Source organism: Peromyscus eremicus, chromosome 7 (assembly GCF_949786415.1).
Source record: "Peromyscus eremicus chromosome 7, PerEre_H2_v1, whole genome shotgun sequence".
Taxonomy (NCBI): Eukaryota; Metazoa; Chordata; class Mammalia; order Rodentia; family Cricetidae; genus Peromyscus; species Peromyscus eremicus.
The window spans coordinates 31,182,217-31,209,900 of NC_081422.1; the positions used below are offsets into that span (position 1 = coordinate 31,182,217).

Below are 27,684 nucleotides of genomic sequence, written 5' to 3' on the forward strand. Positions count from 1 at the left end.
GGTGTGGCCTTGTTGGAGTAGGTGTGGCCTTGTTGGAGGAAGTGTGTCACTGTAGGGGTGGTCTTGAGGTCTCCTATGCTCAAGCTACCCACAGTGAGTCAGATTACTTCCTGTTGTCTGGGATTCAAGATGTAAGGACTCTCAGCTCCTGTTCCAGCTCCAGGGCTGCCTACGTGCCGCCATGTTGCACCGTGATGATAATGGACTACACCTCTGAAAATCCAAGTCACTCCAATTAAATGTTTTGTTTTTCCTTTATAAGTGTTGCTGTGGTCAGGGTGTCTCTTCACAAGAAAAGAAACCCAAACTAAGACGCCTTTCTTCTTGCAGGTTACGCAAAATCTGAAACAAAGAATTCCGTATTGCCCCATTGAGTAGGTCAGGATTACCAATTCTTTTAATTCCTAGACACTTATTAGGATTGTTTTAACTTCCTATTTTTGAGATGATACATGACTACACACCTAATTGCTTAAAACAATACACACATTTATTCAATTTGTAGAACTCTGAAGTCAGAAATAAATCTTACGGGGGATAAAATCAAGTAGCAACATGGCACTGAAGAAAATTAATTTCATTGTCCTTCTCAGTTTCTAGTGACCATCTGTATTTCTTGGCTCATGAACCTTTGATCTATCTTCAAGGGACATCACTACAATTACTGCTTCCACCATCATACAATCATTTCCTCTTTTATAGTCAACTCACTGCCTGCCTCTTCTTATAAGGACATTTGTACTTGTAATTAGAATCCACCCTGACAATCCCAAAATAACCTTCCATTAATAAGATTCTTAGTCAAATTGTCATTGTCTCCTTTGCCACCCACAGCAGCATTCACAGATTCCAGATATTAAAATGAAAGTCCTTGGGAGACTATTTCAGGGCTAGAAATTGCAAACTGGAGGAGTAAAATAACATGGTAAGCATGGGATCATTTTGCAATGGTCATGATTTTAAGGGTCTAATGGTATGGTCAAGGAACCCTTCACTGAAATGAAGATACAGCCCCTGTTGCCATCTCAGGGATCTCAGGCCAGTGTGGGAAAGCAAGTTCTTCATATTGCTTGGCATGTAATTTTGGATCTTGAACAGAAGATGATCTTCTTCAAGAGACTCTTTTCCGTCTAGAAAGTATTACACAAGTTTTTGTAACAGCACATTACATAAGTCATTTTCTCTCCTTTCTGGGCCTCTCTTTCACGGCAGTTAGGCATACATAAATGTTGTGAGTACAGATGGTTTCCTCCTAAAAATAAAGAAGCCTGTTATACATGCTGGAGGAGATTATCTTAATACAACTACCTAAAAGTCACTGCCAAGAGGAAAACCTCTTCACACTGGATCCCCTTCCCCGGCTCCTTGGGGTCACACTCCCATATTGACTCTGACTCTGGATGCCAAGCTCCTCAATGATGAATTAGAAAGTACTCTATTCCCTCCTCCCAACATTTTACTCATTGCTTTACCACTTAGCAACGTTCAATAATGGTAAGTTCTTTATCCCAGGCACTAGTAGAAGTAATAGTCTCTTGAAGGCATTTTTTTTTGAAGTCCACATCAGCCCTACTTACGGAAGTAGTGTGATACGGTAGAGCATGACTGACCACGGTGTGCAAGGCATCTTTCTTGGCCCTTAGCACATTTTGAATTTCTTGAGATCTCACAGACATTACAGATCAGACCTGTATTTGTTGAGTAAGGAAAGAATAGGATATTTAGGATGAACTGCAGGGCTATGGAAACAAGTGATTACAAGATCAAAGAGAGGCTTCAGTGTTACACACAGACTATACTGTCTGTTTTCTCCATCAGCTAGTATTCAACCTAGCTTTGTGAGTCAAGCTAGGGGGTATGTGGTAATATATTGTGTACCCTAATAAAATTTGCCTGAAGATCAGAGAACAGAACAAGCCACTATATTAAACATAGAGTCAGGCAGTGGTGGCACACACCTTTGATCCCAGTACTTGGGAGTCACACGCCTTTAATCCCAGCACTAAGAAGGAAGTGGTATGGCTGGGTGGAGAAAGGTCTATAAGGCGTCTGGAGACAGGAGCTGAAGGCTCTTTGGCTGAAGCTCTCTTTTCAGCTGAAGACTTTTGACTGAGGACTTAGAAGCATTCAAATAGAGGATTCGTGGAGTTGGCGAGGTGAGACGTGGCAGTGGCTTGTTCCTTTGTGTCTCTGATCTTTCAGCATTTATACCAATATCTGGTTCCAGGTTTTTTTTTTATTACAAGACCATCTACTATTTGTGCAACAGGTTGGATTAAAACAATGGTGAATTGTTATTTCTGTTACCTGCTTTGTACCTGCTTATATTTGAAGATGAAATAAAAACAATGAGAATCAAATTATATATATATATATATATAATATATATATATATAAAAGTTACACATGCACACACACACACACACACACACACACACATATATATATATAATCAATTGGATGAATTGTATGATGCAATTTGAGTATAACAACAGACAGATTCCATTGTGCCGAGAAGGCAAGACTTCTGTAGCCCAGGACTTGAGTTGATTATTGGAGATATGGAAATGTAGGTTGGATCTGTGGGTTGGAGGATCTTATGAGGGAGGGCATAGAGGTTGGAATAACAGTGAAATGTTTAGAGCAGGCTGAGGTGACATTCTTTGCTGATGATCCCACCTAGCTCAGCCCGACTTTCTCTCTTTCACAGAATGTCACCAAGTAGCAAAATGATCCAGGAATATCTGTGATCAAGTAGTAACAGGGCAAGAGAGGCAGGACATGGAGAGGATATCAGAAAGTATGACAAATTTAGCTTTTAGGATTAAGCAATATTGATAGAGAGAAAAGGGAATGTGTTAGTTCAACCTTTCATCTCACACATTCCAAGATTATTGAGTAAGAATCTATATGGAGCCAAGAAGGCCTTGAACGCCATTGACTTACATCCAATTTCGAAGACAGTTTTGCAGCATCTGTCTTCTATATTTCACTCTCCCTGCTCTACTAAAACTGCCTTTACAAATGTTGCTAGTAATCCCTAATGACAAGTGTAATTGTCTTTGCATGAACCAAGAGTTTGTCCACTTATAAGTAATGATGACTTAAAGCATACAGGAAGACGTGCACAGGTGAGGGGCAAACATATTATAAAATTTTGTATCAGGGACTTGAACATTCATGGCTTTTGGTATCAGGAGCAGACTTGGAGTGAGTTGCCTTTTATAATACAGTGAGATGGCCATACACTGTACATAATCTGCATCTTGATTTCCTTTTAACAATGTATGATATAAGCAAAATATTCCATTGCAGCTTTGTAGCATGCTTTAATTAATCAATTCCTTATGTACATTTGTTTCTACTTTTTTGATATTACTTGCTACAGGAAATAACCCTGAACATTATTCACTATAATACAATGAGGTTGTTATCATGTAATTTCATTTGAATGTGATTGTATCTGTAAGATAATTTCATATAAGCAGAATTTCTGGATAAAAATAAATTATTATTTTGATAGATTTTTCAAGATGCACTTTAAAGGAAAAGAAACCATGTATACTCTTGCTATCACTTTTTAGGTATTCTTATCTCACTGCAACTAGGACACAGTAGTGTGGTGTTCAGTTTCTACTGTTGACAATAGGATCGTTTAATACGTACTTCTCTTACTACATAAGGAGTGAGGCTGAGCACAATTTTGTATATTTAATAGCCATTTGTATTTACTATATGGTGAACTTTTGATGTTTTTAACTTATTTTTCTGTTAGATTATTAGTGTATTTTTAAATTCTTTTATTGGAGGTTATCATATATTAGGGACATTAGCCATTTTCTACAACATGAATTGACTTTTTGCTTTTTACTATGAGGAGTTTTTAAATTTTTCTTTCTTTCTTTATATTATTTTATTTTTGACATAATTATATAATTACATCACTTCTCCTTTCCTTTCCTCCCTTCAAGACCTCTTATATGCCCTCCTTGCTCTCTTTCCAGTTCATCTGGTCTTTCTTCTAAGAGCTCTAGGTTTTTGAGTTATAGTTAGAAAGGTCTTTCCCAAATTGGTAAAAGAATAATCCTTCATTTTCTCTAATATTTTATGGTTTAGCAGTTCTTAGTATTAAAAGGGGGACAAAATAGAAACACCACTGTACTTCCAGTACATTTCATAAGTAAGATGAATAGGAATTAGACATTGATTTTCATTAAGTCATGAGGGAGAACTAGGTGTCAAGGCTGACTTTTGAGCAGAGTGTGCATTCACTGGTGTGAGATGGAGGATCAGCAGAGAGATTTGCTTGAGGAGTGAAGCTCGCTATTTTCAGCTATAAATTGTAATTGGAGCCTTGGAAGCAGAAGGGGATCTGTGTGAGTAGTACTGAGCTTTGAAGAGCCCAAAGTGAATCAGGTAAATAAAGATTCCTGCTGACCTAACACCTGCAAAATACGTGGAGAAGAAGTAACGAGAGACAAGAAAAGGGAAGGAGGGGAGTGTTGTGTAGAATGCAGCATAACAATGTTCCAAGAAAAGGGGAATGAAATGGAAACCCAGGAATGAAAACTCAAAAACCGGAGGTCTGAAAATTGCTGTCTTGTTTCTCTGTGGTTCCTCTGTTCTCTTCTTGATTAGTATATCCCATAATCTCTTTAACGCCCAGAACCTCAGTCTTCAGGTTTGAGTTGCAAAGACTGAGTGAGACTGGAGGACAGTGGTTTAGAAAATAGCACCCCTAAGACCTCCCTCCCCTGCCCATGGTGCAAACTTACTCTCCACGGAGCAAAGAAGAGATAAGGTCACGATGAGCAGTGTGCTGATTTTTGTCGCTGGATTCATGCTGGATGATAGAAGGTGTCTTGAGGTACTGTAAAGGATGGCCACTCACTCCCTTTATAAAGTTGGAGAACAGGAAGAAATCTCCAACACTGGCAGAAGGAGGAAATGCCCTTTTCTATTTACTTTTGAGAAACTGTATGTATGATAATGTTGGAAGTACAGGCTGCCCAGATGTCTAGCTGCAGCTAAGTCAGAGAGCTTCCCTCCCTTATCTCATCTTCTCTGTGTGCAAGTGTGTGACATGTAGTTTTCTGGTCCTTCAGAAACTTTTCTCTATATAATAAGTGGAAAATGGCTGCTCATCCTTGAGTTCAGAAATGGTGACTCAGAAATCAAAGGCTTCCAGAGAAGGAACATGTAACATGTTTTCCTGCATAGCTTATTCCAATGGTGGAAAACTCTCCAGCTTGAGACTAGGAAAGGAGGAGGTTTGAGCCTAAGAATCTACACACGACTCCCTGGCTTCTGTCTTCCAACATTTTCATCTTTCCTCCTTAGGAAGTTCTAGTGCTTATCATGCTGAAAGTCTGGGATATCTGGAAGTCTGGGATATCTCAGGTTCCCAGCAAATCTATGGTTGGGAAGTTCAGGGGTGAAGGCAGAAATAAGGGTGCTTCTCAGAGGCATTTCTGGTGAGAGCTCCTTCTTGAGGTCTGAACACAGTTTCTGACTATTTCCTGCCCTGGCCCTTCTGGAATTAAAACTAGGACCATGCCTCCACCACACTCAGCCCTGTCTCACACAATGTCCCTGCTGTGGACTCTAGGGAAATGAAATATCACCCTCCCAACCTCACTCTGAGCCATTCAGCTACATTCTAGAACAAACTTCTGGAAGAAAATTTCTTGCTTGTCCTTGTGGCCTCCCCAACTTCTCAGGGAGATTTACTTCCTTCATGAAGGATGCCATCTCTGGTGGGGTGCATTCTCTCCACCCCATTCTAGTTGTTACCAGGTCTCATTACCTTTGTCTTTCAGGTGACCTTGTCTTTGTGTAGCTCCATTGTCTGGGCTTCATTTAAAAGCCATAACCATGAAGATCTTTTCTGTTTCCTTGTTGGCCTTGTCCTCTGTGGGGATTAGGTGTGTGACATGTTCTAAGACCTTAACAGACAGGACTCTCTCCCTTTCCTTCTGCACCTTTCACATACTGGATCCTAAAAACAACTCTGGGAAGTATAGATAATAATTATCATTTCTTCAAATGAAATTATAGGTTCAGAAAGGTTCAGTAATGTACCTAAGGTCACACAGCAGCTAGCAAACTTCAGAGGATGTGAAACCATGATTGTCAGCAACAGAGTTACATCTGAGATAAATTTACAAATCATACATTTATTCTTATTAGTGGGAATTTGGTGTATTCCTCAACCTTTGAGAAAAAAATATTAATTTTTAATCCAGTTCCTGACACTGCACCACAGTGAACAGGAATTAAATGATATATTCTTAGAGTTATATACTTTGTATGAGCTCCTGATTGCTGTGGTAAAAATTAACTCCTAAGAGTGGCTTTTGATACCATGAATTACTCTTCTAACGTTCCAGAGGCATACAATCTTGTGGAGCTACAATAAAGACACAATAAAAATGTCAGCAACAGGCTATTTCCTTCTGGAGACACTAAAAAAGAAAATATATTTTCCTCCAGTATCCCATAGCTTGTGACCCATTTCTCCATCTTCGAAGCATATAACTTCAAAAATCTGCTTTCATCATTATATCACATTCCTCATTCTACAGTCAACTCCCTCTCTCAGATTCTGATAATCAAGTACATGGCTTTTCATGTGCTAGGCAGGTTTTCTACCTTTAAACTATGTCCTCAGCCCCCTACTTCTCTTTTATAAGGTTATTTGTGATCATATTTAGGGGCCCAACCACATGAAACATGATGACCTTTCATCCCACTGTCCTTACCATAATCTTTTGGGGCATAAACAGTAACATTCCCCAATAACAGAGATTGGGATATAAAAATATTTGGAAGTCATTATGCAGTTTTTTTCTATTTAGTACTGTGAACTCGACACAGCCTAGATCACTTGAAAAAGACTCAATTTGATAATTGTCTTTATCAGGTTAGTTTGTGGTCATGTCTGTGGGGGATTGTCTTGGTTGTTAATTGATTCAGAAGAGTCCAGTTCACTGTAGGTGGCACCATTCCTGTGCAGGTGATCCTGGACTGGATAAGTATGAACCTGTGAGTGATCCAGACACAGAGAGAGAGAGACAAAGAGAGACACAGAGATAGATAGATAGATAGATAGATAGATAGATAGATAGATAGATAGAAGACAGATACAGACAGACATATACAGAGAGAGAGAGAGAGAGAGGAGAGAGAGAGAGAGAGAGAGAGAGAGAGAGAGAGAGAGAGAGAGAGAGAGAGAGAGAGAGAGAGAGAGCCATTGAGTGAGCCAGAAAGCAGTGTTCCTTCATGGCTCTTGTCTCTAGATTCCTGCCTTGAGTTCATGCCCCAACTTTCCTCAGGGATGGATCATGGAAGTGCAAGCCAAATAAACTCATTCTTCCCTTAGTTGACTTTATTCAAAGTGAGAATGCTTTATCATTGCAACAGAAAGAAAATAAAACATTATCCACTATACACTCTCAGTACCAAGATCATGACACCATCTCTGTGGGCCCTTCTGTTTGCCCAAAGGCTCCCTCTGCAATAAGGTGCGTCTCTCTCTGCCTGGCCTACTCACACCCGTATATCTTCTTCATTTGTGCAGTAGCAAACACCCACTTCTTTAACAGTCTGTCCCATTATTTAAAACTTCTTTCCGTTCACATTTGCTCTTCCTCTGGTGCCTTCACTGTCTTTTCCACTGAACTACTTTCTTATTAGCTTTCAAAGTCCTCTTTTTCTCTCTATTTGTTAAACTTTATTTTAATTAAAGTATAGTTATATCATTCCCCCTTCCCTTTCCTCCCTCCAATCCCTTCTGCATCCTTCCCCTTACTCTCTCAAATTCAAGACCTCATCTCCTTTTCTTTTATTATTATTGTTACACATATATACATAAAATCTGCTGAGTCCTTTTAGTGTTGCTTGTGTGTATTTGATTTCAGGGCTGATAATTTGTACCAATGATATCTCAGGGAGATTTACTTCCTTCATGAAGGATGTATTGCTGCCTATACAAGATGTGAACAATGAAAACACCAAAGACATGCTAACATGGAAGGAGAAAATGTCATGGGGACCTGTGACAAAGAACTACAGGCAACTAGTGACTGCTGAGAGGAGGAGGATTAGTCTTTTCCCAGGAATAAACTCCTTAACTGTCTATCCAATACTGAGTGGTCAAAGTCCTTCTTTTTGAATAGAGGTTTCTCTGGTAATATTTTCTAATCCTAATCCCTTGTGGTACCCAACAGCCACCTATGTTTGACACACTGTGATCTCTTTAAGATGGTTTCAAATTCTGTAAGGTCCTCAACCAGTGTCTTTGTTTAACAGAAAGCCTCACACTTAGTAAAATGATCAGTGACAGTTTACTGAGTTGGAAAATTAGCTAATGAGTAGAAATGATGAGGGCAGACTTGGTTGAACTTTAGGAAGAATTTTACAATAAATAATACAGAGATACAATAGGGTATTTTGTGCAGCAGCTTTCTAACGACTGTGGAATTAGGGTGAGCACTCTCCTGGGAGAGCATGTATAAATCAGGTAGGCATTCTGTGTTCTTGGAAACAACCTTTCTGGAAATTGATTTTATGATCTGTAACATTCTGTGCCTAGTCTAAGGACATATCACAAAAGGGAACAGTGAGTACATCCCCCAGGGAGGTACATGATGAACATCTGAGAATACTTGATCCATGCCTCTGTTCATACTGAGTACAGTCACTCTGCTCTGTTTGTTTAGAAATAATTCTTGGAAATGCAGGAGCAGTTGGCAGTTGCCTGAGAAAGAGAATCATATTGTTTTAAAAAACGGCCACAAGAAAATATGATATTTGAATGAGAAATTATAAGAACTTTCTCTTGTTCATGGGAGGCATGCTGGGTGTCATTGACAGCACAATGCTAGGGTAAATCTGTTTCCTTGTGAAGCCTTTGGAGAATGTTTACTTAGGAGGATGGCTATATTTGACTGCATCACTATAAATATCTCCATTACTTTATTCTCCTACTTGGTCCTCAGCCTATTGACTTCTCTCTGAATTCATCCCTCTTCCATTGTTAGGATTCCCGGCTAAGGGAGAGTTCATGACTTGTGTTCCTTTGGTAGTCTGATTAGCAATGTTGTCCACCTGGAAATGTAACCCTGCTTTTACATTTGTGCAAATTATCAAATGAGAAGACAGGAGAAACACAAATCATTAAAGAGCTATAAGTTGGGCAATATCAAAATTAACTTTCTTCAGGAATGAAATGGAGAGTGAAAGATACTAGTCACAGATTGGGACTCTAAGAGTTCAACGCTAGTGACAAGTGAACTCTGATAAGCTTCGTGGAAAACTATACATGAGGACAAACACAGCACTCAAAGTCTTAGCTAAGAGGAATAAGATGAGAGGAGGAAATAAAGGGGATAGAAATAGAACAATGAAGTCAAAGTATCCCGACTTGCTGATGACGTCATTCTATAGTCAACCTTAAAGATTACACCCCAAACTCCTAGAGCTAGCTGATAAACACCGTCGGCAAAGTGGCAGTTTATAAAATCAATACACACAAATGTATTGTGTAAGGATTTCTTTTTTCTCTGCAGCCTCGTCAGTGTTTAGTGTTTTGTTTTCTTAGTGATAACTAATCCAACAGGGTAGCTGGAGAGATGGCTCAGCAGTTATAAGCACTAGCTGCTCTTCCAGGGGACTGGGATTCAAGACGCATCACCCACATGGCAGCTCACAACATCTGTAACTCCAGTTCCAGGGGATCTGATTCTGGCCATCTTGGGCACCAGGCATGTATGGTTCACAGAAATACATTCAGACAAGACACCAATAGACAAAAAAATTAAAAACAAAAACCTAATTGGGATGAAATGGCATCTTAACATAGTTTTCATTTTCAATTTCCTGGTGGCTAAAAATGACGCATTAGTTTCTTTGTGGTCTCTGTGATCAAATGCCCTGACATAAGCAACTTAAAGGAGGAGGAGTTGATTTGGGATCACAGTCCCAGGGTTCAGTCCAGAGAGTAGGGTGTCACGGCAGCAAGAGCAGGAGACAGCTGGTCCCATGGCATCTGAAGTCAAGAAGCAAGGGAGAGGAGTCCCCATGTTCCCATTCTGTAGTCCAGGACCCAAGCACACAGCATGGTACCGCCATATTCCCTTATCTGGTGTTTATTTGTCCACTCCTCTACTGAAGGACACTGCTGTTTCTGAGTCCTGTCAATTATCAATAAAGCGGCTGTAACAGCTATGTGTGGACGGCATAGATTTTAAATCCCTTCGCCAAAGAGCATGATGGCTGGATCATAGGATGAGAATTAAAAGTATTTTTTAATTTAGTAAGAAATTGCTAAATTATATTTCACAATGATTGCACTATTTGTGTTTTGTCTAGGAAGATTAGATAAGAGCCTGTTTCCCTCTGCCTCAGGCTGGCTACCTCCCGGACTCAGTGGCTTGAGCCAGGAGCAAGTCAATATACTGATTCTGGTTTCCTGTTTATGTCTCATAAGTCCCATGTGAGGGGATTTTTTTTTAGAACTACTTCTTCCAATTAGGTCTGAAGGTAAAGGGTGTCTTATTACATGCACTTCTGTGCCGCTTTCATGGGTCATGCTAATCCTTGCTCTACTACGGCCCCACTTATGGAATGAATTATTTTATTGTGTCCTCTGAGTTTATATGTTGAGCTCTTATCCCAGTATATTATAAAGTGACCATATTTGGGGATAGGGCCTTTAAAGAGGTCATTATGACTAAATGGGGACATATGGGTGGCACCTAACTCAATGACTAGTACCTCTACAGAAGAGGATATAAACTGGAGATTTGCATGTACAGAGGAAAAGACATCAAGGTGGCCATCTGCAAGCCAAGAAAAGGAGCCTCAGAAAAGCTGACCCTGTCGGCCCCTTGATCTTGGACTTCCAGCTTCCCCAACCAGAAGGAAATAGATTTCTGTGGGTTGAGTTCTGTCATGGCCAAGGCAGACTAATGTGGAGAATTGTCGTGGATATCTGAATTGCAGTGTTTAGGGGCTCTGATCCTTTGTTATGAGGGTCATTGTCTGAGTCTGAAGCCCTCTGCTAGACCCTTGCTGAGGGAAGAGCTGAGTAGAGCATCTGTCCCCTCCCTAGAGGGGATGTCATGGCAGTGCACAGGAGCATGCTTCTTGGACAACACAGCAGGACTGGCAGACCTGGTGCGGTGCTCTGAACTTAGGAATTGCCTGACTCTGGGTTTAGTCTGGGATCGGGTTCTCTTTTAATCTTTCTGGACCAGAGCTTATGGGTTCTAGAAGAAAACTACTTGAGCCTCAGAGCTTGCCTCTAAGAGGAATGGCTCTCAGAGACTTCCAGAACATTTCTAGAAGAAGGAAAGCCTGTAGATGAAGGAAGAAAGCAAGGCTCCAGACACATGTGTGGAGGTCCCTGACGGCCACAGCCCTGCAACTGTGTCTTTGATTACTCTGGGCTGCGGGGGAGAAGCTCCAGGCTTCTCCCCATGACTGATAGTTAAGCTAATCTGTTTGCTAGGCTATCTGAGAAAACTCAGCCCATTCTGAACCTCAGCCCAGACTTCAAAAGCTGTCTAGAAGAAATTGTTCTTCATTTCCTGCCCACTCTAACATGCAAATTATATTGAAGCTGTGTGACCTTCTCCAGACAACTCTTACAGCTATCCCCCACTGCCAGTTTCTTTCCTTTCCTGTGCCAGAGTGTCACCCATACGCCTTGGGCTGCTGTCCCTTCCTCTCCTCTAAAAGTGGCCTCTGACTGAAGCATCTGAATTCTATTTTTTTTTTTTGGTCATGACAAGGTCTCACTGCAGCCCTGACTATCCTAGAACTCACTGTATAGACCAGACTGGCCTTGGACTCCCAGTGATCTACTTGCCTCTGCCTCTTGAGTGCAGGGATTAAAGGTATACATAACCTCATCTAGCTCTGAGACTTGATTTTTCTCAGGATTCTATATGGTTCCAGAGAATCCCAAATGCCAAGAGTTCTATTATCTCAGATCTCTTATTGCATTGTGCTTTGGCATAGGAGAACAGGGTTGACACAGACCTGGGGTCCCTTTTGCTGATGTAATGAATCCTATGCAACAATCCTGTTTAGAAATCTGTGCAAAGGGAAGGTCCACACGGTGCACTCAAAATTTCCCTGCCTTTAATTCTTTAACTGACAGAGAAAATTATCAATAACATATTAAGTGCAAAAGTCAGAACCACACATTTATTAATATATCAACCATGATGGTGCTTGTTAACATGGACTTGTGATATATGTAGGGAAATAAAACTGGATGGAAAGATGGTACATCATTTCTTAGAATTAGAGACATAAAGGTGATTTTCATTTACTTCTTCACAAAATTGGTATAGTTCCAAATTTCCTTTACTTTTATTCTGGGAAATATGTTCAGAGTTGCCTTGACAAACTGTAGACTGGGGTTGGGTGGAGCTGGACATCCCATCAACATATTTAATCACTGGACACCCATGACATCTTTCTAGGCCGCAACAAGGGGTCTTTTGTTGGGAGGAATGAGCATGATGCTCTTAGCCCAAACCCCTAGGACTGTGCTGAGTGTCACATGTTCTAAATGTGAGTCCCATAAAAGAGGTCCCCAAACCAGCATGGGAATTCTTTCCTACAATGGCATGTAAATTTTAGAGCTCAGTCAGGCTCATGGAGCCTTCTAGTCTCAATGGGATCTGACAGTAACTGTTGTCTCTGCTAGGAAGAAATGTGTGATATTTTGTTTGTGTTCTGACAAATAAAGCTTGCCTGGAGATCAGAGCGCAGAGCTGGCCACTAGTTTACCACAGAGACCAGGCAGTGGTGGCACACATCTTTAATCCCAGTACTTGGGAGAAGGAAGCAGGAAGATCGGGAGTTCAAGGCCACCCTGGGCTATACGAGATTGAACCAGTCTAAAAGAGAAACAGAATTGGGTGGTGGTGGCTCACACGTTTGATCCTAGCTCTTGGGATCTCATGCCTTTGATCCCAGCACTTAGGAGGTGCACGCCTTTAATTCCAGCACTAAGGAGGTGTAGACAAGAATATAAGGTGGGTAGAGACAGGATCTCAGCCTCCATTCTATTTGAGGATTCATAGAGGTAAGAAGTCTCTAGTGGCTGCGGATCTGCTTCTCTGATCTTTCAGCTTTCACCCTCGATACCTGACTCCAGATTTTTATTGTTAAGACTAATTAGGGTCACGCTTCACAGAAAGAAACTCATTTTTATTTGATGGAGAAGGCTCTCCATAGTGTCCCACTCATCATTGTTGTAATGTCTCTAGAGTAGAGACCATCCAGACCAACCCTGGGAACCAGTTCTAGACCATAAATACAGAGCTGGACTGGAAAGATAACATCCAGCTGAATCAGACAGATGTGCACCTTTGTTGTCTTGATAAGAAAAACCATTTCATCTCTAACACCCCCTTGGTCTTCATCAGTAAGACTAGGTTGGTCATTTCTAACCCACAATACTGTCAGAGAATCCAAACCCACAATACTGTGAGAGAATTCTAAGAATAAATGGGCAACATTCTGGCGAATGTCTAAATGTTCATTCTTAAATTGGGCATCGTTAAATGTAAGCATCCACGCCTCTTTACTGGGCCAAGGTCACCGGATACAGCTTCGAGGAATTAAACCAGGCCTATTGGAAGGGCCACAGCAAGACTGAGGCTGTGACATTTTATTGAGAACAATCAGACTTTTTATACTTTTATCAGAAACAGAATTGCCAGGATCAATATAATTGTAGCTGCCAGGATACAACGATGTTTGCAGATTTTACAGGGTTTACAAGATTAATGTCTAAGGCCAATTGTGTTGAGCTTCCACGCTTCCTTGACTATTGAGGGAACATACAGAGAAATAGAAAGCAGCCTGAACCCGCCACTGCCTGAGAGAGTGTGTGGCTCTCTCGGGAACAGGAGCCATGGACTGTAACCAGAAAAACCTATGATTCCTGCCTCTCAAAGCTGCTAGGCCAGGCCAACTTTATGGTTTCCTATAGTTAAATATGTGTTTCTTTCTCTTCCTCATCACCCATGTACAAGTTTCCAAGTCCTGATAACTGCCTCAGAGATTGCTTATACCTGTAATGGTTCTTTTCACCTTTTGAGCCATGGAGGCACAGAGTAGGCAGGCAGGAAATCTGGGCTTTAGTCCTAACTGTGGGTGTGGTGGGTACCTTCCTAGCCAGCATGACATGAGGGATTGCAATGGATGGTAGGTACATGGATCATATTCTGGGAACCTTGTCAGATAAGTGGGTCCTCTATTCACTCTCTCCCCACCACAGAAACACCTGTGATGTCTACTGTCTATCTGCTCTGTAGTGACAAGAATTTGCAAACTTAAGACCAGGAATTTGATTCTGTAAACTTGTAATTAGGGACTGTCAGAACACCTTTGGTTCATTCCCTGAAACTTCCTGGGTTGCCTGTATCTAGTCATGCCGTTCGTCTGTCTGCCATGATCCCGATGATCTGATATGTTCAGGGCATGAGTCTAGACACGGAAGAGAAAGTGGGGGACTTCAACGCATGAAACCAGCATCTAGAGGACACAAGGAACAAAATGAACACAAATGAGATAAACTATGGGCTCACAAACTGACTTAGGCACTCTGCAGGGAAGGCAGAAACAAAGGTGGTCAGAGTCGTGCTCTTTCATCTGCGTATTTGTGGCTTCGCTGAGAAGGCGGCAGCTGGTACTGAAAAGGCATCGTCTAGGAACTGTAACATCCTGGAACTCTCTAACTTACTTTCCACACACCAATTCAGTCATAGCTCCCTTTAGGTGTTAGTCTCTGCCACTGTCATCATTACCATCTTGGTCTGCCTTGGAAAAAGATTAATAATTTCTGCTCGTAAAAGGCTAACATCATCTTTCCTTCCGTCTCTTGTCTCTTTTCCCAAGACTGTTCTACCCACTCAGAGAGAAGCTGAGCAGTCAGACCACAGATGAAGTGTTAGGCTCGGGTCCTGTTGCCATACTCTGAAGGAAATAAGGCCTTGGTAGATGTAGTGCACAGGCAAGTCAGGAAGACTGTGGTCTCTGAAAGGGACTGATTAAGTCACTCACAAATGCTTTGTTACCTTGGACTTATCAAACTGAAAGGATGCCATGTAGATGCAAAGTTAAGGTGTGTTTCATCCAGGTAACAAATCAACACAAGCAAAATGAAGAAGCAAGAGATTCTGTTCCAGTATGAACTGATATTTTTATGATTGATTTAATAGAATGACATGGAGTGTGTGGGTAGGCTGACTTCAAAATGGTTGGAGGAATTTATAAACACAGCTGCATCCATTTACCTGCAAATTTCATTTTAACAGCTAAATAATATTCCATCATGTACATGTACCACTTGCTTTAGATTTCCATTGTTCACAGGTTAACTCTCTTATGTTTTAGAGTTTCCAGCTCTGACTCTATTTTAATCATATAATCATATACTTATTTGTAATACTATTTCAGATATAGCAGTAATGTCCCTCTTTGATTTCCTCATTTGTGATTGTTTATTAGTTTCTACCATGTTATATTTATGTAAGTAGAATAACATTTAAATCTAAAAATTACTTTCAAAACACTTGAAGTGTCAATAAGAGAGGATTCGTCCAGATCTTACAATAATAAGATAGAGATTAGAGCTTAACTTCAGGTGGAAAATATGGCAGATTCCTCCATTGGGGTGTGGCTAATTAGTTCATGTGGACAGAATAGAGATACTGGTAGGAAGATCTCAAGATGAAATGATTACTGGGGAAATTATTGTGTATGCTCATTGTACCTAGGATGATCCCAGCAAGCAAAAATCATGTTCAAAGAGAAACTAAGGGAAAGGTTCAAACTAGAGAAGAAACAGGAAGTAGATGTGATGAGGGTGAGTGACAGCAGGAGGAGAGAGAGACCCCAAGGGAGACAGAGCAGGAGTGGACAGCCACACACAGCTGAGCGTGAACTGAAGACCATCAGCCTTTGATAGAGCAGAGTCATATCCCTCCATGTGGTCCTCCAGGTCTGCCTTCCTGAACTCTGACCCTGTCCTGGATTTCCATGAGATTCTGACTCTCATGTTGCCTCGTGTTAAAATTATTTCCTTCTACCATTTTGGTCTAGTTACAATAAACACGTTCAAAACATTTTACAAATGACAACAGCAACAACCAAGTCAGAAGTCGAGAGAATGGTCAAGAAGGCCAGTCCCTAAGCAAATGTGGCAACTTTGGATCAGGGTCTCAAACGCCTTTCTTGGCCAAACATATCTTGCTGTTTGATGTACTTGTAGTGGCAAAACTGATGATCATCTAGGAAAGACAAACATATTAAAAATTATGCCAGAACCACTGGGTCCCAATTTACATGAACAGACCACACAATGCCCTTAGGCAGAAGAAAGGTAGTTCCATAAATGCCCATAATGCATGTGTTGATATTTACTGACAGAAACATGGTCTTAACTGCTAGCAAGACCAGTGGATTCCAATGATTACATATATAACTATATATTAATTTATTACAAATATATAATAGATTGATATTAGTATATATTATACTACATTAATATCTTATTATATAGTGCTAACATATTACTATATTAATATAATAGTGTTACATTAACATATCATATTATGTTATTAATAATATTAATGTATGATAATAACACATTGATATTAATTAATATGATTAATGTGATATATAACATATTATATTAATATCAATACAATAATATTAATAATATTATTAACATATTATTATGCCTATTATATGAATATATTGTCTTATTATAAAGAATATATATTAGTATATAAAATTATATAAATATAATCATATAACAATATATGCTTTACCAAAAATTTCAGGCACATCCTCAGGACTGATGGTACAAGTTTCTGGATCATAAAGCTACCCAGAACACCAATGACTTCACTTGTTTTTAAGATGATGGGAAACTATCAATGGGAAACCAAATAAGATTATTTAGTGGCAGTCATGGTAGTTACATCTCAAGAGGCAGTAATGATGTCAATCTGAATCACATAGAACTATAGTCCTGGAATTATTATTAACATGAAAGATCATGGCTTTGTTTGGGTAAATATATGTAAAAGTATGTTTATTTACTGATTAAAATATGTTTATTTACTGATTAATTTAAAAGTAGATCTCGTACCCCCAAACAACACAGGGTATATCCATTGCTCTCAACCCACCACTCGAACCTGATGGTATCACTGTATTGTTGAAGACACTGCACACTTTGGTCACAGAACACAGAGAAATCAAGCTGATGCTTGGCTGGAGGCTTCCTCCCTATAGCTAGCTTTCCCGGGGCTGGAAAGTGCTCTACATGACGCTGGGAGAGAGAAATTGTCAGCAATTTTACTCAGCTGTGAACTCCAGGAGCTACAATAATAAGTAGTGTGTCAAGATATGCACACAGTTTTGAATGCCACAGGAGTGACCAATCATTCTGAGTGCATTTAAGACCCACCCCACAAGATGGAACACATACCTGGTAATGTTACCTGGTCCAAGAATCAGTGGTTGGGTAAGTCATAAACCCTAGAGGAGAATCTATTTTGTTTTTAGTGTTATTTGTTGTTGTGACATAGCAATAAACTGCTCTCTAAATAGTTATCTTTTAGTGAAAAGTCTATTCACTTATTCGTCTATTTCATGTTTATGTGTGTTTATGAGTGAGTTTATATGCATGACATATACTAGAAGAAGGCATCACATTCTCTGGAACTATAGTTACAGTTGGTTGTGAGCTACCACATGGGTATTGAGAATAAATTCACTGGAGTTGTGGTACATTCACAAGACTTGCATAAGATCAAGGAATTCATATTTCCAATTTGAATGAGAGGGGCTCACGAAGCCCTATCCCTAGCTGAGGAGTTATTGGTAATTGATGACTGCTAGGGAAGGGAGCACTAGTTTTCTTCAGGAATGTGGATCTGGGTAGATTGCCCATGCTCTAGTGGTGGCCCTCTCCCCATACATATACCAGCCTCACTAATTTGACTCAGTAGTTTAAAAAAATGACTAAATGAAGTTAGGAGGGAGATGTGGGGGTGGAAGAGAAGACTGGACAGAAGTTGGAGGGAAAGTATGGGATCAGATTTGATCAAAATATTTATATACATATCACAAATCCTAAAGAATGAGAGTATGCTTTTAAAAAAAGAAGTGAGGGGTTTATAATCACCTGAATTTTTATGTTGCTAGATGTTCCCTAAGTGCTTCCTGAGCAGAAGTTAGCAGTTTAGGTGTTCTCCAATAGTTTGTGTGGTCCTGTGTGATGTGAGAGACTGTCAAACTTTTCAATGCTTCTAAGCCTGATAAGAAGAAAATCAAATTCAATTCTTGCTGTAGTGTTTGCACTTGTCTTATCTAAGAATTGACTCTCTTTGTGCAGGGTTTTGCACTTCCCTTATTTTGAATGGTTTCTTCCTTCTTTGCCTATGGGGGTCTTTGTGACCTCCAACGTTGGCAGAGTAATGATCCATGGAATGTAAGAAGGTAGTTTGATTCAACAGGACTAAGTAAGCTGTGTTGGTTCAAACTTAGAGGATCTGACCCTGAGTAGTTTATTTTTGGCATAGTTAGGCACAGCACAATTTGGTGAAAATCTCCCTGGTGATTAACTCAATCCTGTGTGTACAATAAAGCACAAAGTAAGCGAACTAAAGATCTAATGTAACTAAATCAAAACTCTATGTAAAGTTCACATAACACCTTCCATAAAGATGGGTTTATTGATTGACTGAGAAAAACAAGTTTGCAATAAGGGTCTGGGGGAGGATCTGGTGTGGTCTTGGCCACTCACATAGCTCAAAGGTTGCCAGGCTATTAAGCACATCTGCTCCCAGCCTTCTTCGGGGAGGGTGGGATTGCAGGTTATGTATCCTTTCCTTTGATGGAACAACCCTGTGTGTTTAACATTCCTAGTGCTTTTCTATGAGCACAAAGAACCTCCCATGTCTCTACAACGTGCATATGTTTTTGAGGGTTATTATTTCTTAACTGACTTTTAGGACTACTTTATACTTAAAATAATTGAACCTTTTTGGCTATCTCATTGAAAAATGAACAGCTTCTTTCTGAGTTCTCTAAATATTGGAGCCCGTTCTCTAGGTGGTAGGTGTGGTGAGTTGAAATTAGAGACTGTTATGTTTCAGCCTGCTCAAATGTCAGCTGCTTGACAGTGCTGAAACAAGTTTAGGGCTGGCTCTCCCTTCCATGCATATCTTGAACCACTTCTGACCAGCATTAGCTTTGCGGCATATGGGCAAGTATGGATCTCAGTTGCTCCAGATTGTACATATTGGAGTCCGTAAGGTCAAAGTCAAGGATGCTCTAAGTATAGTGGATATCTGTTCTATGATCCTGAAGCACAGCCCTAGAGATGTAGAAGGTAATTGTTCTATCTGCCTATGACCTTGAAGTACATACCCTGGGGCATGGCCTCTCAGCTAAGACCTGAGATGCATGTACGCAGTCTCTCTTCTCTCCTTCATGGGTTTGGATGCTGAGACGGACCAGGTGGAAGAACAGCATGGGAATGTAACTCAGCTTTCCAGGACCCTACGATAAATCTCTTGTGCTGTAGTGAGTTTTCCTCCCTAATAAATTCTATCACCTTTTAAACAGACTCCATGGATTTTTTTGCATTATCTAGAGCCCAACCATATGGATCTGAGCCCCTACTGGAGCTATTCACGTGACCAAACCCGAGCTAAATGTGTTGGTTGTAGAGGAAGCAGTTGGAGCACTGAGAGCTGTTACTAGTGGACTCACCTCCGTGCTTTCTACTCCTGCTCAACACTAAACATCTCATGCAAAGCAGGAACCTGTAGGAAATGTCCACATGTATGAACTTGGTGCTCTCAATACTGCAAACGGAAAACTTCATGGCCAAGAAGAAGCAAGACCACACCAGATCCTCCCCCAGACCCTTATTGCAAAAAGCCATCTGTTTCTTATGTTACTCTCTTCTTCACCGAAAGGGCAGGGCTCCCCACCAACCCACCAATGAGTTCTTCCTTGTCTGTGCTTCTGTATATCTGAGTTTTTTTGCATGTCTGCATTCAGCGCTCCCGTTTCCATGACTACCTTATGTTGCCAGCTCCAACCCAGGGTGTATGGCTGTATATCTTCAGGCTCTCTAGTCTGTGATTTTCTTTTTGTTTGTTTTAAGGACCCTAGAGAAGCTTTGTACCAAGAAACATGTTCTGTTTTGAGATGGTATGTGGGTATAGTTCTCCAAGGTACAGAGAATGCCCAAGTGAGTACCTTATACTCTGACTTGTTACTCAGGTTTCCACTTGGATTAAAAATTATGAGAACTAAGCTGGGCGATGATGGTGCATGGCTTTAATCCCAGCACTTGGTAGGCAGAGGCAGGTGGATCTCTATGAGTTCAAGGCCAGTCTGGTCTATAGAGTGAGTTCCAGGACAGCCAGGGCTACACAGTGAAAACCTGTCTCAAAAAAACCCCAAGAAAACAAACAAAAAAGTTGTGAGAAATATGAGCCTGCTCTGTGGCTAGGATTGACTTCCAGGTCCTTTCTGAATAGAGCCACCTGGCTTAACTTGCCAGTCTTCCACTTCCCCTTGCCCTCACTGGGAAACTATCTTCACTGGTCATATGAACTCTTTTGTGAATTCTGATGTGCTTCCTCTTTCTCTCTCTTCAGTATGAAGTTTCTCCTTTGTTTTCCTGACTGTTCTCAATCCTGGTGTCACCCAGAGCCGGCTTCCACTCCACCATCTTGACTTGACTCTTCAAAGTGAATGATTTTGGAGAAGAGAAACCACTTTGTCATCAGTCGAGATCTTCAGTAATGAGAGAGAATCATATGCCTGTGGATGGGAGGTACTGGAAAGAACACAGCATTCTGTGATCATCGTTGTGTGATGTTCCTGATTGCAGATCCACCACCTGAATGTAATCAGACACTGTGGACGGATCCACTTTGAGGAACTGTAAAAATGTTCAAATATCAAGACCATGAAAACAGAAAGATTGTGAAACTGTTTTGGACTGGAGGGACTGGTTAGATGTGGTAACTAAGTGTGATATTGTGATTGTGGTTTGAAATATTTTATGAAAGAAATGTTACTGAAAAATTGTTGAATCTTAGCCAGTAGATGCTTTGACATCATTTTAGCCATAATCTGGTGATTGTGATGAACACTTTGTGGATATGGAGGAAATATTGTTGTTTTTAGGAAACATACTGAAGAACTCAGGGCTTGTAAAGATTGTGCCATCAATTACTCTCAAATAGTCAACAAAAATATTCTTTGTGGTATTAAAGATGACGAGACTTCAATAAAACACATAAGTTTATATGATTTAGCACAGAGATTTATTGCATTAAGTACATTTTTTAAGGAAACAAGACAATATAGAAAAGGTTAGAATTGAAATGGCCCAAAAATTCATGATGAATATTCAAAAAGACTTGTCATAAACTTTCACATAGGAAAAGTGCACTTCTGGAGTTTGTGATGATATGGAGTATTGTAGGGAAAGATCCATACATAGTCATAACAGGAAAGTGGATAAACCAATAAAAATCAAATACTCTAGTTTGGCTGGGAAGGAAAAGGTTCATTTCATTTTGTACTTCTAAGTCACAATCTGTCATTGAGGGAAATTGGAACAGGAACTCAAACAGGAATTGAAGCAGAAACTATGGAGGAATACTGCTTCCTGGCTTTCTCTCTCTGGCTCATGCTCGGGCAACTTTCTTACACAATACAGGGCCATCTGCCCAGGGATGGCACTGACCACAGTGGGCTTGGATCTCCTTTATCAATTGGCAATCAAGAAAATGTTCTACAGACATACCCACGGGCCAATATGATCAATGCAACCTCCCAATTGTTTCAGACTCCCTCACATAACTATATGAGCTGAAGCTAAGTAGGAGAAGCCCTCAAATGAAAATTTATTTCAATTTTTTCAATTTTTATTTTGTGAGAGTTTCATCCATGCATAAAATTTTCTCAATTTTTATTTATTCGTTTATTTTGGTGGCATGTGCACACAGGAGGTTGAGATTGTCTCAAAGCAAATACAAAAATCCCACTAAGTCAATACATGAAATGCAAAAAGCAGATGGTTAAAAGTGGGGAGAGGGGTTTATCACTTTGAAATTCTTGCTTCCTTAGCAACTGTTGTAATCCCATCCCTGTCACGCCCCACTTCAGTGCTGGCTCTAGCCAGGACTCTGCTTTGCCTTGGGGTGAATGCATGCACAGTCTGTTCCTTGAGATATGCTATAGGTACATCTGTGGCCCAGCAGATGTGTGAATGAGTACACCCAGTATGCTGTCTGTGTTCTTCTGTGTGGTATTGGTGAAATTATTAAGGCCACTCCACGTAGTTAAAAGGAGATTTATTTAATGGCGTAACTTACAAATTAAGGGATAGGTAGGTCGCGGGGTCTGGGGAAGGTGTATCACAGTCCAGCGGTGTTCTCTGGAGCTCTGCTTTGTCCACCTCCACCATCCAGGGTCCTGGAACCAAGAGAGTGTTCGCCGATCCAGATCTCGGGTCCCCAGGCGCCTCCCTTGGCCCCGCCTTGTAGGCGTGACGGTTGCTGAAGTCTCAATGGGGGTTGGAACTTCCAGAACAAAGCTGGAATGGCTACCCACTACAGTGTGGGTTTTTTTTTTTTTTTTAGGCTTCTTCTTTCCAATTTCGTATTCCCTAAGGTATCTGGCAGCTTAAGGCTAGATGATGACACCCCAATTTGCAGTTTCCAGAACAGCTCAATTTCTTAGGCAGTGAAAGCCATGTAATGACTGACTAATTTATTCTCTTTCATTCTGAAAGTTAGGGAAGGTTTTATTAGGTGCTTCACAGGACTTTTAATTCAAACTAAAAAATCAAATATTCTTTTTTTTTTTTTTTTTTTTTTTTTGGTTTTTCGAGACAGGGTTTCTCTGTGTAGCTTTGCGCCTTTCCTGGGACTCACTTGGTAGCCCAGGCTGGCCTCGAACTCATAGAGATCCGCCTGGCTCTGCCTCCCGAGTGCTGGGATTAAAGGCGTGTGCCACCACCGCCCGGCCAAATATTCTTAAGTGATATTGGGCACATGTAAATTCAAATCAAAAGAAAAATCTCATTTTGAAAGGATGAACTCTTCTGTGAATAGAGACCAACAACAACCTTTTTATTGGACAACAGCCCCAAGACTTTCTCAGTGGAGGGAAGGAAGGGCTTGCAATGCACAGACAGACTTTGGATGAATAGAAGAAACTAATAAAGTTTTTAGCACTCTGTTGGGGCAATATGATTTGGGACCCATGGGTCCCAAAATTTAGTTATAGCTCTCAAACTCACAAGGATTCCCGTGAATAGTTGCTAAGTACTTGACAACTGGAAATCTAGAGAAATATCTGTAATCGTAAGGCTCTTAGAAGTCATATTCATGCTAGATGCCAGAGGGAGGAATTACAACATACAAAAGGTCCCCAACTAGGACTCCCACTTGTGATGAACAGCAAAGATCATCACTATGCCAACTGTAAGAAACAGCAGTTGAGTAATTGCACCCATTGAATCCTGGGCTGCTGTTCATAGCCACTATGCATGGGTTACCTATGTGGGTCCACTGAGAAAGAACACACTAGTACACAATTATGTGAAGTGGGTTTATTATTTATAGACAGGTAGTAAAGGACTGAAGACCTAAGTCCATTGTGCTCTACATGTTGACCTAAGGCTCATGGGAGATGCTGTGGGGAGGATAAAGATGTTCCTGAGTGTGACCAATTTGCACCACAGATGCAGAGCCCTGGAAGGCTGCCTGCTCAGGGGCCATGGGACATACTGGAAAAAGATTTGAAGGACAGCCCACTCTTACTGGGAGAGTGCATGTTGCCATAGAAGGTGAAGAGATGGCTGGCAAAGGAGGAAAAGAGTGGAGAAAGGTTAGGAAAGGATGGAGACTAAAAGTGATGTAATGTGCTTTTGACATGCATCTATAGAGGAATAGTCATGGCCTTTTTTGATCTTGGTATGCTACAGAGGACAAAAGTCCTGTGTTTGCAATGCCCTGTGAAAATGTGTGAGAATGTGCTTTAGCTGCCAAGAAAATCAGAATGACTGAGTCTGAAATGGGCACCGTCTGCCAAAGGAAAAAAAAAAACTTTGCATTCACAGAGCAAAATCTTCAGTGCCCACCTCCACTTTGTTCTGTTTCAGCTTAACCATCGTGGTGACTCATGAGATGTTCAATTAAAAATATTTGTGAGTTTTCCATTGAAGGCTTTCTGGTCCACCTCAATTATCTAAGCTAGTGAAGAGTTCTAGGGTGGTCCCATTTCATATCTTACTGTGCAGAGTTTCTTGGGACAGGTCTTTTAGTAGATAAAGATGCCAATTCTAGTAATAGGAAAAAATTACTGTTTAAAACCATGATCCCTTATCATCCCCTGCCCAAAGAGAGATCCAAGCTGGAGGAACCAGAAAGGATGATGTGGAGTTAAGGAGGAGCAGGAGTATTCTCGATGCATATGGGGCAGAAAGGCAGGGTAAGTAGAGTGTAAAGGAAGAAAAACATCTGGACCTTCTAGAATGAGGTCTGGGGTATATCTTAGACTCTGAAGTTACAAAAATCCTCATTACAACATTTATGGATGTAAGTCCGATTGTTGAAGTTGTACGTCAAGTCCTTGCAGAATCTCTGACACACCATGTATGATATTTGGAGAGTGTTATCTGCAACAGGAAAGAACCAAAGACATCAAGCAGTGACCCCAGTATCCAAGGCAGACCATACCTGGCCTTAACCAGACAGGCTTGTGGATGGCTTCCCAGCATCCCCTTCCCAAGAGCACCAACGCAGAAATTGCTGGAAATCCATCAGCTTGACTTGTTTGCCTGTGGCCCCTGACAACTCAAATCTATGCATTTGTTTCATTCCTTCCCCTGCTAGAAGGTGAGAAAAACATGGCTTTGGTATCTTCAAAGAAAAAAAAAATCTGTCTGGCTGTTTTCATCCTGCCCTGCATCTTTTGCCTGCCTCATAGGTCTCTACCCTCGGTGCTCAAAGCACTTTGTACTGTGGCCTGGGTCAGAGATGCCCAAGCTTCTCCCGACTTTGCCCAGCCCTGCAGCTTACTGGAGTAGATCCTTAGGCTCATGCATGATTCGTACTTCTGAGCATGGCAAACACCGAAGCCTCTTCTGCAGTGGTCTGCCGGTGTGCGAAGGTGGCATGTTACACACTTCAGTGATGTTGCTTCTGGAGAGAGCACAGAGCTTGCTGTGAGGGCAGGGACTTGGGACAGGGAGGGAGATGGCAGAGCTGGGGGGAGCAGCTTTCCAAGGGTGGGTGGGCAAATGAATAACTGATGGTTGAGCGTTTAGGAAGTGACAGTTGAACTTCCCTTTTTATCAACTCTTTTGCCTTTAGCGATGGAAAGAAAAGGCTAGTGAGTAAGTAAAAGGATTCTGGTCTCAATTTCAGCCTTTACATTCTGGATAACTTTCTCTCACTGGTTCAGGCCTCATCTATTTGGCTCAGCTGGCTGCCCAGTGAGCTTCAGGAATCTGCCTGTCTCTGCCGCTTTAGCACTGGGATTATAAACACACACCACAAGATCTGGTGCTGTTTTAGGTGAGTTCTACACAGTTTATTTTTCTAGCTTAAAAATGGTCATTGACCTTTAGGAGGTTCTCGAAGAGTGAATAATTGAAGTATGGGTTCAATTTAAAAAAAATTCTTTCCAAAGGCTGGTCAGCTGGCTTAGCAGGTAAAGTTGCTGTCAAGCCTGATTGACTCGAGTTCGAATTCTAGCACCCACATGATGGAAGGAGAGAAATTACTTCCAAAAGTTGTCCTCTGACAATGTGTATATGTATAGTATGGCATGTGCAACACACACACACACACACACACACACACACACACACACGTACACACACGCAAGCACACACACATGCCTGCACACACAAGCACACACATTAAAAATTGTTTAAAAATCTCCTAATGGTGATAAAATTAGAAAGGATATAGTATTTATTGACCATCTTATTAGGGCCATGTTGTTTCAAATTAGATGTAATTTAATGCACTGTACTCTGATCTCACAAATCATTGTAAGCAGGTTTTGTCTCCACTTGTCAAATTAGAGAATTCAGGACCATGACTGACTGGCAAATTTGGAAAAGTCTGTCTGATTCCAGGGTATACACTTCTCCTAAGCAGCTTGTAACAAGCTCCCTGAAATGACTCTCAGAAGCTAATGTCTAGGAGTAGGGCACATCACAAGATTATCGAATGACCAGCTCCCTCAGCAACGTAGATCTGTGAATAGAATGGATGCTTTAAGGAAGTCTTCCTTGGCATCTAGATGATGGGGTTTGGCAGCGGCAGAAAGGGTAACAAAATTAGGCCTACACACCCAGAGGGACGTGGCAGAGTGCTGGAAAAGACAGAGAAGGTGGAAGAGAAGGCAGAGGAGCATTCTGAAAGCATCTCCCTTCCTTCCTTCCCAAATATGGTCAAAGCTCTGCCCACATGGTCATGGCTGTGCTTGTGGAGATTCCCTGCAGCTCCCTGGGGATCGTGGGAGCTCATTGCTCAGGTCTGGGACTCACCCACAACGAGGCAGAAGAGGGAGAAGAGCCGCAAGAAGTGTCTGTTCATTTGGACCCGGATGTCTTGTGCGGAGCAAAGCTGTGAAGGGCTGTAAGCAGAGCTGTGCTGGGCTCCAGAGAGAGGCCTTCTCCAGCAGGAGTTGGTGATTATTCATGCCTAAGGGGAGCCAGTCACACAAGGTTTATTTTGAGAGCTCAAGTTCATTGGCTGTGGTCTCCATAGTCTTGAGACCTGGAGCCTGAAGTTGACCAGGTAGTTTTAAGGTAAAAGACCCTGAAATGTGAACAATTTCTTCACTAAATGCTAGAAATGTTTTTGAGCCTGTGAACAGCTTTGCACTTGCTGGAGACTCAGGGTGCCCGAAGGCTTTAAGCCAAAATGTCTCTGATTCTGTCAGGGGCAGAAGCCAGGGATGGCAGAAAGGAGGGTGTATCTAGATTTTCCTTGTCCCTTGCCCTGCGAAGGAGTACCCCTTCCCTGGACACCATACTGAGTACATGACTGAAACTCAGAGGCACTTGGATACCTGAATGGAAACTGCATTGACCAGCTAACTCCTACCCCTATCCCTCCATCCAGGAAAACCTTGTTATACCCAGGGCAGTGAGGCTCATGGTATCCCTCTCTAGGACACCTCTCCTGCCTTACAGGAACTCTGTCTTTTTCTTTTCTGTAATAAAAAAACCTCTGTAAAATTCACCCTCGCTGGTCTGGAAATTTCATTCTTCAAATTTGCAAGCCAAGAGCAATGCAAGTCACTGGCAAGTCCCTAGGACTCTAGCCCACTGGGATAAGCCAACCCAAGAGTCAAGAAGGCTCCATCACTCTCAAAGGTATCCTAGAATTCCCACAAGAACAGAAGACAATAATGACAATGGATAATTGTTAATGTTTCTACTGTGTTAACTTCTTTTTACAATATAGTCTTTATCATAATAATTATAGTTGTCCCCCAGTATCAAGAGCATGTTGACTCCAGGAACCTCCACATATAACACAATCTGTGATGTTCAATATGTAAAATCGTGTAGTATTTATATACACC

At 41.2% G+C, this 27,684-nt stretch overlaps 2 protein-coding genes and 1 long non-coding RNA gene across 3 annotated transcripts; 1 reads left to right on the plus strand and 2 right to left on the minus strand.

Annotated features, from left to right (window-relative positions):
- Positions 1-468: 468 nt before the first annotated feature.
- On the minus strand, positions 469-4,864 carry Pate4 (prostate and testis expressed 4). Its single transcript, XM_059267613.1, has 3 exons — positions 4,776-4,864; positions 1,578-1,688; positions 469-1,252 (listed from the first exon to the last, which is right to left on the minus strand). Exons 1-3 carry the CDS (start codon positions 4,840-4,842, stop codon positions 1,131-1,133), a joined length of 300 nt encoding a protein of 99 aa, XP_059123596.1. The 5' UTR covers positions 4,843-4,864; the 3' UTR covers positions 469-1,130.
- Positions 4,865-23,671: 18,807 nt separating this feature from the next.
- Pate3 (prostate and testis expressed 3) lies at positions 23,672-26,794 on the minus strand. The gene is made up of 3 exons (XM_059267614.1): positions 26,639-26,794; positions 25,158-25,280; positions 23,672-24,754 (listed from the first exon to the last, which is right to left on the minus strand). Exons 1-3 carry the CDS (start codon positions 26,685-26,687, stop codon positions 24,630-24,632), a joined length of 297 nt encoding a protein of 98 aa, XP_059123597.1. The 5' UTR covers positions 26,688-26,794; the 3' UTR covers positions 23,672-24,629.
- LOC131914860 (uncharacterized) lies at positions 25,395-27,338 on the plus strand. The gene is made up of 2 exons (XR_009380197.1): positions 25,395-25,655; positions 26,549-27,338. It is a non-coding gene; the product is annotated as an uncharacterized LOC131914860 (long non-coding RNA).
- The last annotated feature ends 346 nt before the right edge of the window (positions 27,339-27,684 follow it).

Excerpts from the sequence above, each read along its gene's own strand:
- Pate4 (XM_059267613.1), bottom strand. The coding sequence starts at position 4,842 with ATGAATCCAGCGACAAAAATCAGCACACTGCTCATCGTGACCTTATCT. Across the intron at positions 1,689-4,775 it reads TCTTCTTTGCTCCGTGGAGA|GTCTGATCTGTAATGTCTGT; the intron begins GTAAGTTTGCAC and ends CAACAAATACAG. Across the intron at positions 1,253-1,577 it reads TACCGTATCACACTACTTCC|GAGGAAACCATCTGTACTCA; the intron begins GTAAGTAGGGCT and ends CTTTATTTTTAG.
- Pate3 (XM_059267614.1), bottom strand. The coding sequence starts at position 26,687 with ATGAACAGACACTTCTTGCGGCTCTTCTCCCTCTTCTGCCTCGTTGTG. Across the intron at positions 25,281-26,638 it reads CCTCTTCTGCCTCGTTGTGG|AAGCAACATCACTGAAGTGT; the intron begins GTGAGTCCCAGA and ends TGCTCTCTCCAG. Across the intron at positions 24,755-25,157 it reads GAGCCTAAGGATCTACTCCA|ATAACACTCTCCAAATATCA; the intron begins GTAAGCTGCAGG and ends TTCCTGTTGCAG.